At 46.1% G+C, this 14338-nt stretch overlaps 1 protein-coding gene across 8 annotated transcripts in view; it reads left to right on the forward strand.

Moving 5' to 3' along the window:
• Positions 1-14338, forward strand: part of TNPO1 (transportin 1) — a 176177-nt gene that overhangs the window by 98252 nt on the left and 63587 nt on the right. For all 8 annotated transcript variants that reach the window (XM_030567697.1, XM_030567696.1, XM_030567698.1 and 5 more), the window contains exons 10-12: positions 1536-1596; positions 2033-2201; positions 7793-7945. In XM_030567697.1, coding sequence (XP_030423557.1) covers positions 1536-1596; positions 2033-2201; positions 7793-7945 — 383 coding nt within the window. The remainder of the gene's footprint in view (positions 1-1535; positions 1597-2032; positions 2202-7792; positions 7946-14338) is intronic.

Raw genomic sequence — 14338 nt, forward strand, 5'->3', positions numbered from 1 at the left:
AAATGAATGAAAGGGCATCTGATTTCTGCCAGAGACTGGAAGTCTATCGTAACCTGTTTTAAAGCTTTGAGTATTTGCCCCTGAACCAGGATGTTTGCTTATTCCACCAGGGCCAAGTCTACCTCTGTAACCCTACTGAAAAACACACCTGTCTCAGACATACGCAAAGTGGCCACCTAGTCTTCGGTAGGCATGCTTTCCCAGCGCTGTGCTATCATTCCTGCTTCTGGAGCGGATGAGGCTTTTGTTGATGGTGATTTACTCTCCATACTGAATCAGTGTCTTCAGCATCATCCTCCGTAATTGATACTGCTCTGGAGTCTCTTGAAGTGGAGCACCCAAAGGAACTCTACTTGTACAGTAATTGGAGTGCTTTTGAGATGTGTGTCCCCTTATGCCCTCCTGCCTCAGTCTTCTCTCGGGACTTCTGCCGTTGAGAAGGAACTGGAGTGGTGCAGGAGTGCCTAGAGTGCAAGTGCAGACCTTTGGATAGTACTGATGAACATGTCTGATCAAGAGTGTATGGGGATGCAAACATCCTGAAGTAGAGAACTTACAGGGACACCCTTCTCGAGCTGAGCTAAGTAACATTTCCATTCATTGTAACAATAGTTCTGAAACTGTTTTTCACACTCGATTAGGATTGCAGTAAAGCTGCACTAATAAGGAAAGAGGAATGGAAGAAACCAGTATAGATTAGTAAGTGGTTTTGTACTCAGTGCCTGGCAGGGCTAATGCAGGTGACGTTCTGCACACCCTGGCCAATTAGGGATCTTTGTGTCATATTCTTTACAGTAGTGAAGCTGGGCCCAAAGCTTGAGCTAGGATCATTAAAACTGTATCCCTCTCTGCAGAGCTATGTTCTCATTGTGAAGGTCAAGTTTTTTTGATGGGTACAGTGGGTTGGATTAGTGAGGTGGTGGTTTTGGTTTCAGTTTGGAAAGATGCGTGGGAGAGTCCTTGACTAAGGAGGAGTGGAGTGACTAACATGTTGAGTGGTTATATGAGTAGGGACCGCAGGATGGCTGGGACAAGTGAGTGCTGTCTTAGTACTTTTCCATCTGTCCTAAGGGTTAAGTGAAACAAAACGTACAACACATGATGGGAGCTTTAGTCTCCATTCGGAGGATTTGGATTGTACCAAGAAGCACTCCGGAGCATTAATTTTATGATGTTGAAAATGTTCCAACTTTAAGTTAAGACATGATTTTATCGAATGTATAACATGATTAAAACTACATTGTTAGTTTTTCCTCAATTATTCAATACATTAACTTGACTTAAATTAGAAATTTTGTAACATGCAGTCAAAGTCTTATAAGTCAGAAGCTTTCAAAGCCAGATGCCTGTACCTCAGAAAATCAGACCCCTTTTTTTATTTAGGAGCTTAACTTCAGGGTAGGTTTGGAAAATTTTAGCCTGTTGATCAATATAAACCAGTTTCTAAAAACAAAATTTGGCTCAGGAAATTGAAAATTGACGGTTGTCTGAACTGTTTTTTTTTAACACATACATATTAAAACCTTTCTTTGTAGGTTGATACCTGTGTTAGTAAATGGTATGAAGTACTCAGAAATAGATATTATTCTGCTGAAGGTGAGCAACAATTTCACTTTACTTCTCAGAGCATGTATTCATTTGACTATTAATTTCTAAATTACTGTGCTAGGGCAGATTCTTCTACCTAGCAGAAATAGCTTGTACAGTATGGAATATAGCTAAGAAGTTGCGCTCATTATTCCATTCTACCATAGAACTAGAATTATTACTGCATAATACAAAGGATTTCTCTACCTCTTCGTTCGTGTTTCTGAAAGAATGCTAGACAAGAATGCAGGAATAATTAGTGGCCTTTTTGGTCAGCTGGCCAGCCCTGAGGTGGCTATGACTCTGAAGAAGTTGTCATTAGTTTTCCTGACCATATTATCCACTATATTCTGTTTTTAAAATATCTTGGGCAAGATGGCTGTACTGTTTCATAAACTGATGGTATAATAACTTGCGAGCATGCTTAATGTTTCATTTTTAACAGGGGGATGTTGAAGAGGATGAAGCTATTCCAGATAGTGAACAGGACATAAGGCCTCGTTTTCATCGTTCACGGACAGTGGCTCAGCAGCATGAAGAAGATGGTATTGAGGAAGATGACGACGATGATGATGAGCTTGATGATGATGATACTATTTCTGACTGGAATTTAAGTAAGTCAAATGACTATGTTAGGTAGTGTAAACTCTACAGCTCATGTAATTCAGAATCCTTCCTTTCTGACTCCTTGTGTGTTTTAGTGCATTGAACAGAAGTGCTGAGATTTTTAATTTTGGGATAGCTCTGTTCACATTCTTGAAATCCTTGGATTGCTTGGGACTCCTTTCTCTTGCTTAAAAAGAATCCCTGCTTTATAGCTAAATTCTCGTTTGTAACTAGTGTATGTTTACCTCAATTGGTCAGTATGGGAAATGGATCCATTGGTTGTTTCTGCTCAGATTAATGAAGACTTTCCAGTTTTATCCTTCTCCTCAATTAGTGGAAAATAAGGAATTTCAGTTCCAGAAAGTCTTACAACACCACAAACCATGGCTGATGTGCTGAACGTGACAGGGCATTAAGTAACTTTTTAGTGCTTTAATTTTTTATATTTAAGGCCCTGAGAAAAGCACAGATTTTTTTTATTATTAAATTCTCCAGCAGTGTCATGGGTAAATGTGTGTTCAGAGGATATGTATGCTGCACAGTCCACCACCTCCCAAAGAGTTGTGAATTTTTCCATCAGCAGGACTTCTGCCTTCCTTCTGAGGTGCTGGGTGGTTAGCTGGGCTGATCTCATCCTATCCCAAGGAATTGGGGTGGAGGATGGGCTGGGGGTGTATGTCTTGCTGATGGAAAGGGTAACAAAAGCCACCTGGATGAACAGCAAGAGCCAGCTCAGCAAGTAAACGAATCATTTGGTGCCAGCTGACCTGGGCCCAGGGCAGGGATCAGGGCCTCAGCTCCAGTCCAGGCTGGTTTACTGCTTCTCTGGCTGGTGGGGGGAAAGGGAGCAGTGCTGAAGTGACTAGAAGCCCTGCCCCACCCCACAGCGTCCATGTAGGGCCAGGGGAGATGTCTCAGCTTCTCGTCAGCTGATGCTGTGACTGGGATCCATTCCGATCTCTCTGCTTCCTCATACCCTTGCTCTTGTTTCAAGTAGCGTTGGTGCTGGTCCTGAAGCGTGAATGGATCTTGGTCTTAGCTCCTTGCAGGCTGGCACTGCAGTCTCTCCCAAGTCTTTTGGGGCCACTGTGGGCGAGGCTAGGACTCATAATTGGCATGTCAGTGCCACCCCTTTGCCCCTGCCAGCCAGCCAGCCAGAAACTGCATCAGTGGTCTGGGCCAGGGATTTGCAAACTTTTTTTTTTAAACCCATGCAGCTGCAGTAGGCACCAGAGCCCACTATTAACGCTTCTTGAGGAAAATTATTAATTTTAATTATCTAAATATAAACTAGAATGCTGTAATAAACAATGTACTTTTCCTTTTACTGTTAACAATTGTAATGATAGAAATACCTAGCAATATACACTCAAAAAAATGCTTCAAGACCTTTGAAATGAAACAGATTTAGTAAAATGATACTTTAAAAAAGTTGAGCAAAATGTGATGTTCAAACAGGAAAAGCAGTTTTGTATAAAACTGAACAATAAGCAACACAACAATGTTAACAAAATTGTTGGAACACGTGCTGTTTGATTTTAAAACAAAATATTATCCAGCTTTGAACACTGTATTGTGTTTTCAATATTTTGAAGTGAAATCTAAACTATTGTGCTGTGTAAGTAAAGACTCAACCCTATTCTCTACTAATTAGAAAAGAATCGCATTGTAAATAAAAATATAAACTTGCAGACCAGGAGTATTCCTAATGGGATGGATGTGCTTGCTTTTCCTTGCACAGTTTTTCCATCTGGGAACATATGCTAATGACGGTCAACCTGATATCTTCTGTTTTCAGCCAGCTCAAGGTGCAGACAGTGGATAGCTAGGGTCTGTGTGCTGAGAGGGGTGTTGCTCAGGATGGAGGGAGAAGATTGGTTGCTAGGGGCTGTGTGCAGGCAGGGGGTGTCATGCTCAGGGTGCAGGGAGGGGCTGTGTCTGAGGGGGGATAATTGCTGCGGGGCCCATCTGTGCACTCAGTCTCTAGTTGGCACAGTGGGGACAGCTCCACTCCTTCTGGCTGTGTGCACCTTGCTGTCCTATATGGTCACTCTGGCCATTGGCACCCAGTAGTTCGTGGGCACCATGGGCTTACACCTACCTAATCCTGGAGGGCTCGGCAGCTGTAACCCAGCCTACATGGGGAAACTGACTTGGGTGTACAGAGTGCCTAGTGTCACTACTCTCCCCTCCCCCCCCATGTACCTCTTTCCCCCCGTAGCAGGCTTGGGGACAGGGTGGTGTGGCAATGTCAGGTGCTCTGTGCATCCAGGTCGGTTTCCCCATGTGGGCTGTGCTGTGAGGTGTCAGGAGCTGCTCTCCTGCCCTCTCTTTACCCCACCCGTGTGAGGAAACTGATCTGGACAGTGCTTAGTGTTGCTGGTCACCTCTCTGAAACTGGGTACCTGCGTACCATCCAGAACTGTTGTGGCCCACCTTTTGGGCACGGCCCACAGTTTGAGAACTCATAGTACAGGCCAGGCTCTGATCCCTGACCTGGGCCAGGCTGGCTGGTGTCATGTGCTGCTTCACCTTGCTGAGCTGGTACTGGCTGCTCATACAGGTAGCATTTGTTATCCTCACCATGAGTGAGATGCTTTCCCCTGTCCCCCATTTGCTGGTCATAGAAATGATCTGCCACCTCTGGGATGCACTATGGAGAGCTGCAAACAAGAATGCCCACTTCTGCCTCCCTGCTGCTGGAAAAATTCTGTTTCAAGGTTTTTGTGTGTGGGTTTCCCCACCCCTTCCCCCATCACCCTGGAGAGCTGGAAATGTAAGTGCAAGCTGAGATTATCAGATAACACATGGATTCTAGTAACTGGGGCCAGACATGCTGAACCCGTGGAAAAAAAAACACAGAACTTGTTTTTGGCTTAATTGGCATGTGAATTGCTTGTTGGCTAGTTTTTTGACTTGTAGCATGTTGCTGTTTTTTTGTGATCAGCTCCCGGCAAGTGGGGTAGAGAGTTGGGATGCACAGCGGGCCCATCACAGTCCCAGCACGCCAGGGGGCTCTAGTTACATAGTGTTGGGATTTTTTAGGGATTGGCTTGTTTTGGCCTTGTTTTGAAATGGGATTAGGTTAATTTTTGGCTTCTTGTGAAAGTCGGGGTGCTTATTTACTGCGTGAATGTTGGCAGCTGTGACTGGGTCTCTAAGAAAAACACAGAATATTTTGTTTAAAAATCTAGATGCAAATAGAAAATTGTCAAATATATCACAAAATAATGTGCAACACCCATGTTCCAGGAATTCCTTTCACTTTTAGAAGCCAAACGTCGATTCAGGCTCGTGATTGATCTTTTCCAAAGACAGTCCAGATGTTAGCTTGTATATTGCTATAAAATACAGTTTAATCTGGATTTTTCTTTTTTGATTTTGTTGCATTCGTTACTGTAAGTGGAATAGTTATCCTTATTTATTTAGCTGACTGAAAAGTCGTATAATTATTCCTGAACTGGAAATATGCTGGTACTAAATGTGAAGTTTCCTCTTATTGTCTGATTGCATAATCACAGAATTGCTGATTCTATATATAGCAGATTAGAAAGTAAATAGTTTGAAAAGGTTGGTCAGCAGCTTGTTTTCTTAGTATCTGAGCAGGTTGAATGAATATGTATGCTATAGTTTTGGTTTAGCTTTAAGTGTTTGTCATACTCCAAATACAATAACTCCTCACTTTAACGTCCCAGGTTACATTGTTTCGTTGTTATGTCATTGATCTATTAGAGAACATGATCATTTTAAGCTGACAGGAGTGAAAGTAAAGCTGAAGACTTACTTTATACGGAGGCCAGGCCTTGGGCGAAAGGGGCGGGGCTGGTCAGTGTTCCCCAGACAGCCTTTCTACATTGCCAGGCCCACGCCGCCCAGGGCTCCAGCAGTGATTTAAAAGGCCCAGGGCTCTGGCTGCTGCTGTGGTAGTGGCAGCCGGGGCCCTTTTAAATCATTAGCCCTGGGGCAGCTGCTCCTTTTTTGCCCCCTTCCCCCTCGCAGTGTCTGGGATGGGAGGGCGGCGGGGCAAAAAGGGCAATAACATTAAAGCATTGCTGCAGTAGCACTTTAAGCAGGGTCCTTTGCTGTGGCAGCACTTTAACATCTCCGCCCCCCTCTCGCCCCATAGGGACCCAGCAGGGTTGCCGATGGGCGGGGGGACGCAAAGGGGCAGCAATGTTAAAGCTGTACCGGCTTACTTTAACCCCTGAGTTGTGCTATGCTCCCTTATAATGTTGTTTGGTAGCCATCTGCTTTGTCCACTGCTGGCAGGAAAAGCAGCCCTTTGGAGCTAGCTGGTGGGAGCTTGGAACCAGGGTGGGCTGGCAGCCCTGTTAAGTTCCCTGTGCAGCAGCCTCTCAGTAGGCTATCAATTGCTGGACAGTTCAGGTGTCCCTCTCCCCACTGCTGTGTACTGCTCCTGCCCTATGCCTTGGAGCTGCTCCCAGGATCCACCTGCTTTCTGGAGAGAGGGTTTGGGGGGAAAGAGGGGTGCTGATGTCAGGGTGTCCCCTGCTCCTGTACTCCATCTCTGCAGAGGGGACAGGACTCAGGACGAAGGGAGCTTGTTGCCAGCAACTGCTGTCTCAACTTACTGATCTATTTAAAAAGGCAGTGTACTTAGAGTGGAGTCAAAAGGGGCAGTGCGCGTCACTCACGCTGTGACACAGGCACCCTCCGGCACTTTGGAAAGTGGAGGGAGTGGTGCGCTCCAATGGGATACTGTGGGTTCATCATCATGTTCAGTTTCTGCAGAGAATGTTTCCAGCTGCTGCCATGCGTCTATTGTGTGTCCTCCCTTCATTTGTGTAGCCTCTCACTCTACAATGCAGCATTAACAATGTTTTAACCCTTGAGGGCTCAGCCGAGTGCTAGCTCATCATTTAGCAGCAAGGCATTCCCATGGAAATATCCCGCCCTCTGACTCCATCACCTCAACCAAACTTCATAATCATCATTCCTGTTTGTTGTATATTAGACTTCTGTCTGGCGAAAAAAATTTCCCTGGAACCTAACACCCTCCCCTATTTACATTAATTATAATGGGGAAATTTGATTAGTTATACATCTGTTCCTGAAAAATGCTACTTAAAACAAAACTATCTACAACGTTAAGCGAGGAGTTACTGTACAAAATTATGATAGAAATCTTTGTACTTGGTAGGAGCTTAAAACTATTTCATGAGAATTGAAGCATATCACTCGTCTCACTAACAACTTAGTCTTTCCCACTTTTAGTGTTTGCTCCATTTTGAGGTTGCTTAATGGTAACTATTTTGTGAAATGGAACACTTTTTTTCCCTGCAACTAATCCACACATGTTAATCTCTGTTCTATGGATATTTATTTGATCTTGAGTAGAAAAGCTGCCTGTCCATGGCTCTCTAGCCCATAAATGCAGTGTCACTTTTTCCCTGGTATGTTGTTTGTGGTTCCAGAATACAATGGGCCTTTTACACACTACAGTGAAACAGAAGCATTGCTGTCCTGCTCCCGCTATTGCCTTAAAATGTTAGTGTGAGGCTAAGGTAGTTTGAAATGGAGACACAATGTAGTAATTGATATTATAATATATTCAGATTTACGATATATTAATTCTCAGGGAAGTGTTCTGCTGCTGCACTAGATGTCCTTGCCAATGTATTTCGTGATGAACTTCTGCCACACATTTTGCCCCTTTTGAAAGAACTGCTGTTTCATCCAGAATGGGTGGTCAAAGAATCAGGTATCTTGGTTCTAGGAGCAATTGCTGAAGGTAAGAAAAATTTGCACTCATGCTCTAGCAAAACTCGAGTATAACTAACCCAGTGGCCTACAACCTTTTTACTAACAAGATCACTTTTTTTAATGTAAGTGCAACCCAGGATCTACCCCGCCCAATTCACTCCATCACTCCCTTCTTCTGTTGCTTGCTCTCCCCCACCCTCACTCACTTTCACTGGGCTGAAGCAGGTGGTTGGGGTTCAGGAGCGGGTAGGGACTCTGGGCTGGGGCAGAGGGGTTTGGAGTGTGGGAGGGGGTTCCAGGCTGAACCTGGGGCAGGGAGTTGGTTTGCGGGAGGGTATGAGGAGTGCAAGCTCTGGAAGGGAGTTTGGGTGCAGGAGGGGGCTGGGGCAAGTGTTGGGGTGCATGAAGGGGTTCGGGGTGTTGGTTCCAGGAAGGGGCTCAGGGCTAGGGATTGGGGTGTGGGCTTCCACCAGGTGGTACTTGTTTCAGGTGGTGGCACAGTGGGGTACGACAGGCTCCCTCCCTCCCTGCCTATCCGTCCATCCATGTTGTCGTTTCCTCCCTTCTTCCCCCCTCCCCTCCCCCCCCCCCAGCGTGGAAGGTGCCAATGATCTCCTGTGGCACCTGGTGAGGGGAAACATGGCTCTGTGCGCTGCCCCTCTGCAGGCACTGTCTCTGCAGCTCCCACTGGCTGCAGTTCCCCATTCCCAGCTACTGGGAGCTGAGTGGATGGAGCTTGCAGGCAGGAGGAGCATGTATAGACGATCTCCCCTCTCACTGGGGCATGCTAGCTGCTTCTGGGAGTGTCATGGGGCTGAGGCAGGCAAGGAGCCTGCCTTAGTGGGTCACTCATTTTTTTGGCCTGTTCTGTTCATTTCTTCTGAAGCACCTGGCATTGGTCGCTGTTGGAAGACAGGATACTGGGCTAGATAGATGGACCATTGGTCTGACAAAGTATAACCATTTTTTATGTTCTTAATTTTGGTTTTGAAAACAATTAAAAAAATCTCCTGTTTTGAATAATAGGACTAAAAACAGTTAAGAAAACTTATTAGTACAAAGAGTATTTTAAAAATTCTAAACTTAATTTTGTAGGACGTTCTGTAGAACTGTAGGACAATCATAAAAGCATGTTTTGTCCTAATATCGGAGGGTGAAACTATTTTTTTAAAAAGTTTAATTATCTAAATTGTTAAACCAAATAAGCTACTATGTGAGACTCAGATTCTCATTGTCTGAAAAATTTGGGTTGGCTATGCTTTCAGGTTTAAAGAACATTTGTAATATGCTTGGTATATTTTAGTCCTTACTTGACATTTCTGTTTGGCTAGCTGTTTGCAAGGAATGGAATCTTTTTCTCTCTGATTTGATTACTGATTGAGGGCTAGTGCTTGGGAAAGCTTATTAATATGCCTGAGTGTTTATAGCCCAAAGAATACTGCACTTCTAAAGTACTAGTGTATCTGTGTTGGTAAAATAAAAATTTCTAGCTGTTTCCAGCCTCCTCTCATCATCTTCTTCTCTCAAATGTGTCTTCCTTCTTCCACATTGCTTGTTATGCCCTTCTAAAAGCTGTTTACCATCTGTACCTTACTCATATTCTACTAAAAACTCATTATCTAATCATTAAGGATACCTCTTTACTTTTTTTTATTACCATCAAGATATGTCTTTCAGATTTATTGCCTATTGCTCTTGTCACACCTTGCCTTCTCCTCCCCACCCATCCCTTTTATCACAATCACTTCTTGTGTAATCGGTAAGGTTAAGATTTTGTCGTGGTTATTTTTAGTAAAAGTCAGACAGGGTCGTGGGTAATAAACAAAAATTAATGAAAGCCTCTGATCCATTTTACTTTTACTAAAAATAATGGGGGAGACATCTGACTGGGGGATGCTCTGGGAGGAGGTGGCCCTAGCACCCGCAGTCCTGGTGACTGGGCCTTCCAGGTGCCTCTCAGTCGATGTCTCTCCCTCTTCTTCTCACACAGCTGGGTACTGAAGTGGAAAATGTCAAGCCGTCTCTGAAAGTCACAGAATCTGTGTAATCAGATTTATATTTCGTGTATACTCCTCAGGACATGGACTGTTTCTTACTTGTGTGAGGCACTAAGCACACTGAGTCCTTGAAAATATAATAAATACTGATAAAATAACTGACTTAGGTTGAAGTTTTCTATGTAACTTCCTTGGATCATGTCGGCCCTCTTGTGAATGTGAAAACAAGTGACCTTCTGTTTTTCAGACTCCGGTGAGAGTATCACAGTGGAGGTGCGAACGTTTAGTGCAAATAACTTGCTTGTGACTGTGTAGTGCATGCAGTAAAAGCAGTACCATGTCCTCAGGAGGTAGAGATGTGAAACTAGTGAAGTTTTATAATCATTACTCAATTACAATAAAATTATGGAAAATATTTAAAGTCACCCACACTAAAAAATCTAGTCATTCTTGTTACTCTCTTGCTCCCCCCGCTGTTCAATTACAGTGTACTTTAGCCAGGTCTGAGAGAGACTGTATAGTTTTCAAGCTGGTTTTCCTGGTTTTTTGGTGATATACATCTATATTTTTAGTCCTAGCCTTTCATGAAATGTTGATGTTTAAACTGACACACAACCCTTATCTCCTCCAGTCTAGCAGTGCTTTTTTTTGGCATTGATTTAGGACTTAATGTAGCTTTAGCCCGTTCCAAACCTTGGAACAATGTCATTTTGAGTTCATTATGTAGCGCAGGAATTACTCAAGTCTAGCACTTAGAAATTTACCACATTCACTGATACTAAGATATTAAAAGTTAAGGATATGTTAGTAAACAAAAAGCAAGGAAGATCAAAGCTTAGTTTGCTTTTCATCCTGCCTTGGATGTTGAAACATTCCTGTGTGTGTTTACTCTACAACTGACTTGTGGAATTTCACAGTTAAAACCTGTCAAGTATCAGAGGGGTAGCTGTGTTAGTCTGTATCCACAAAAATGAGACATCTGAAAAAAGTGTTTTTGTTACCCACAAAAGCTTATGCCCAAATAAATCTTAGCCTTTAAGGTGCCACCGGACTCCTTGTTGTTTTTACGGTTAAAAACTGTGAAAAATCAAAACAGTTTAATTTTGGATAGACCATAAATAAATTTTGTTGTGGTTTTATCAGCAAAACAAAAAAATGAAAACGGTTCTCCTTTGAGTGCTTGCTCACATCGATTCCATTCTAGGTATGTACATGTCCGTGTGCGCAGATGTTGGAGAGTTTTTTGTCTTAGCGGTATCCATAGGGCCGGCTGTGGTGCCCTCTTGAGTGCTGGTGCCTAAGAAGTGCTTGAAGAGTGACTCTGTGGCACAGAGCAAGAAGGGCAAAGGACCCAGTTCAGGCTGCCAGCCCACACTGGAGCCACGTGGGGATGACATGCACATGCCCACGCCCACTCAATGGGATCCCCTAGCCTCCTGAAGGATCTGGCACCGACACCAGGGAGCGGTAGGGGATCTAGACTGGTGGCAGGGCTGATGCCTTCCCAGGCTCTTCCTAGTGCCCAGAGAGCAGAGGCCTCTACCAGTGCCTTCCTGGCCCAGATGCCAATTCAGGATATCTGCAGGACTGCTACACAGTTGCCTGTCCAGACATTTACGTCTGATTATGTGCTTACCCAGCAAGCCTGAGACAATGTTGACTTTGGCAGAGCAGTGTTGCAAGCCGAATGACCGTGAATTCGGAGCCCGCCTCCAGGGAAACTGCTTATGAGTCACCTAGAAGGGGATTGACATGAGCAAACACTTTAGGACGGGAGGGAAAGGTTGCCTACCTTTTGTAGCTGTGGTTCCTCTTAGAGTGCGTGCTTTCGTCAATTCCATTCTAGGTGTGTGCGTGCTCATGTGCACAGTTGAAGCTTTTTGCCTTCGTGGTACCCATAGGGTCAGCTGTGGCGCTCTCTTGAATGCTGGGCTCATGTGTTGGTATACTAGGCTCTGCCGGCCTTACACCCTCTCAGTTCCTCGTTACCGCCCATGACGGTTGGTCGGAGTGCCTTGTCTTGCTTGGCAAAAGCGTTTGAATTCTTACAGTCCATTGTTCTGTCTCCTTTGTTGTTAGTTGATAGGTACTTAGTTAGACCTTTTAAGTTAAATGTTAGAGTAGTTGTTTAGGAGTTCCCCTCAGAGCAAGGCATGCCCTGTTCCCCTGGCTTTGAGCCATGTTCATTGTGCAGCTGGCTGATCCCCAAACACTTTAAACAGCTCTTGTGGAGGTCACTAAATGAGTAAGTCCCACAAAAAGGACAAGTGCAGGATCTGCCAAAGCTTTCACCCTCGAACTCAGAAAGGAAAGAGATCCGCTTGAGGTCGCTCCTCATGGAGGCTGCACTTCGTCCTACCTCAGAGTACTTTTGTTCAGACTCCATGCCCAGCACCTCGGCGTCAGCACGTTGTGCACCACTGGCACTGGTACCATCCGAGCACCATTCCCTTTCCCGGCGCCTAAGAAGCGGTTGAAGTCAATTGGCCCACCAGCATCGTAGAAAAAGGGGGCTTTAGGCAAAGGACCTGTGTCTGGTCGTGTGCCTGACCCAGAGCTGCTTGGGGCTACCACTGAGGTCAGACCTCCTAGTCCAGCCAGGATCCTGCCTCTTGACTCCTGGGAGCAGCAGGAGGTCCCAGCCCCTAGTTGGGTCATCTGTGCCCAAAGTGGGCCTGATGGCCAAAGAGCAAGCAGGCCAAATGGCACCACAGACGCCAAGCCATGCGACTGACCAGGCCAAGGCCTTGGCATCTACGGGCAAGCTGGGTATGGGACCGCCCCCTAAAGCAGCTGAGCGTCCCTGAACCCTGGACTGCAAGCCTTGGATCCTGGCACTGGAGCCTCTGTCCTAATTAGAAGACACAGGTTCCTAACGCCAAGGTTTCCGCCTGAGAGGCAGAGGACACCTGAGTCGTGACACTGGTCTACATACCCATGGTACAGGGTCTCCTGCAAGAGTTTGCCGCACGCAGATCACCATTGCCTAGGCAGTCTCCCAGATGTCCATTACCCCCGGTGCAGGATTGTTCCAGGTTGTGGCACTGTCTTCAGCTCCCCGGGTACTGCTCTTTTGGCGGGCACCAGTCTTTGCCCTCTCCTTACCAGTTGCTCATGAGGGTCAGATGGCAGATTCAGGCATCTATAGCTCTGCCCTTGTCACCGGAAGGGCAGTGGTCTAAGCCTGAAAGGGAGTGGAGCCCCTTGCCTATAAAAGGTGAATCGCCACCAGTCCAGGAGACTGATGCAGCTCCTGCAGCAACAGGGTGGAGGCAGGGGCAATAGCCTGTTCAGTGGCAGTACCGGAACCCATGGGGTGTACCTGTTATGCTGGTCCCGTAGTCTCACCGTTCCTCCCAGGCTGCATCAGACAAGCTGCTCCCAGCACATCCAGCACCCGAGTCGCAACACTGTGCCGAAACCGACGCGGGGGCAACACAGCATGCCCCAACTCCCAAGGAGCCATCCACGGACGAGCAAGGGGAAGCAGACCCTCCCCCTACTGTGTAGTCATCTTTGTCTCTGGACCAAGTGGTGGTGGGCCCCTTGCAAAGGCAAAAGGGGGCCTCAGACCCATTCTGGACCTGCACTGCCTCAACAAGTCTCTCAAGATGTTAGTTTCACATGGTCTCTCAGGTGCAGCAGCATCCTGATCTGGTTTGCTCCAACTGTCGTGAGCTGGGGCTGTTGATAAATGAGAAGACATCAGTCTGAATGCCTGTGCAATGCTGAGTTCATTGGAGTGGTCCTTGCCTCTACTCAGACCAGAGCCTTCCTCCCTGAAGCTCTGTTCCAAGACATGGCAGACCTGATCTCATGCATGCAAGCCCATCCTCTTACCACTGCGCTCACTGCCTATGATTGTTGGGCCACATGGTGGCCTGCATTTACATAGTCAGGCATGTGTGGCCCTGCCTCAGGCCCCCTACAGGCTTGGCTAGTGTTGGTCTATGTCCCCAACAGACAGAGCATGGACTGTGTGATAAAGATCCTGGACCATGTACTGTCGTTACTCACATGGTGGCGGAATCCTGCATCGCTGTTGGAGGGGGTTCCCTTCATGGCTCCATCCCTGCCAGTGACCCTCTGATGCCTAGGACCTTGGGTGGGGAGCCCACCTGGGCAAGCTCAGCACGCAAGGTCATTGGTCCAGTCACAATTGCTCCCTGCACATCAACGTAAGGGAGCTCTGAGCAGTTTGCCTGGCCTGCGAAGCTTTCCTACCTCACGTAAAAAGCAGGGTGGTCCAGGTCCTGACTGACAATGCACTGGCTATGTTGTATAGCAACAAGCAAGGTGGGGCCAGGTTGTCTGCCCCTTATCAGGAAGCCCTCAGGCTCTGGAACTCCCGTATACAACACAGCATCCATCTTGTAGCCACACCTCCCCAGGGTCAGGAATGCTTTGACAGATCACCTCATCAG

The sequence above is a fragment of the Gopherus evgoodei genome, chromosome 6 (assembly GCF_007399415.2).
Source record: "Gopherus evgoodei ecotype Sinaloan lineage chromosome 6, rGopEvg1_v1.p, whole genome shotgun sequence".
In the NCBI taxonomy this organism is placed as follows: Eukaryota; Metazoa; Chordata; order Testudines; family Testudinidae; genus Gopherus; species Gopherus evgoodei.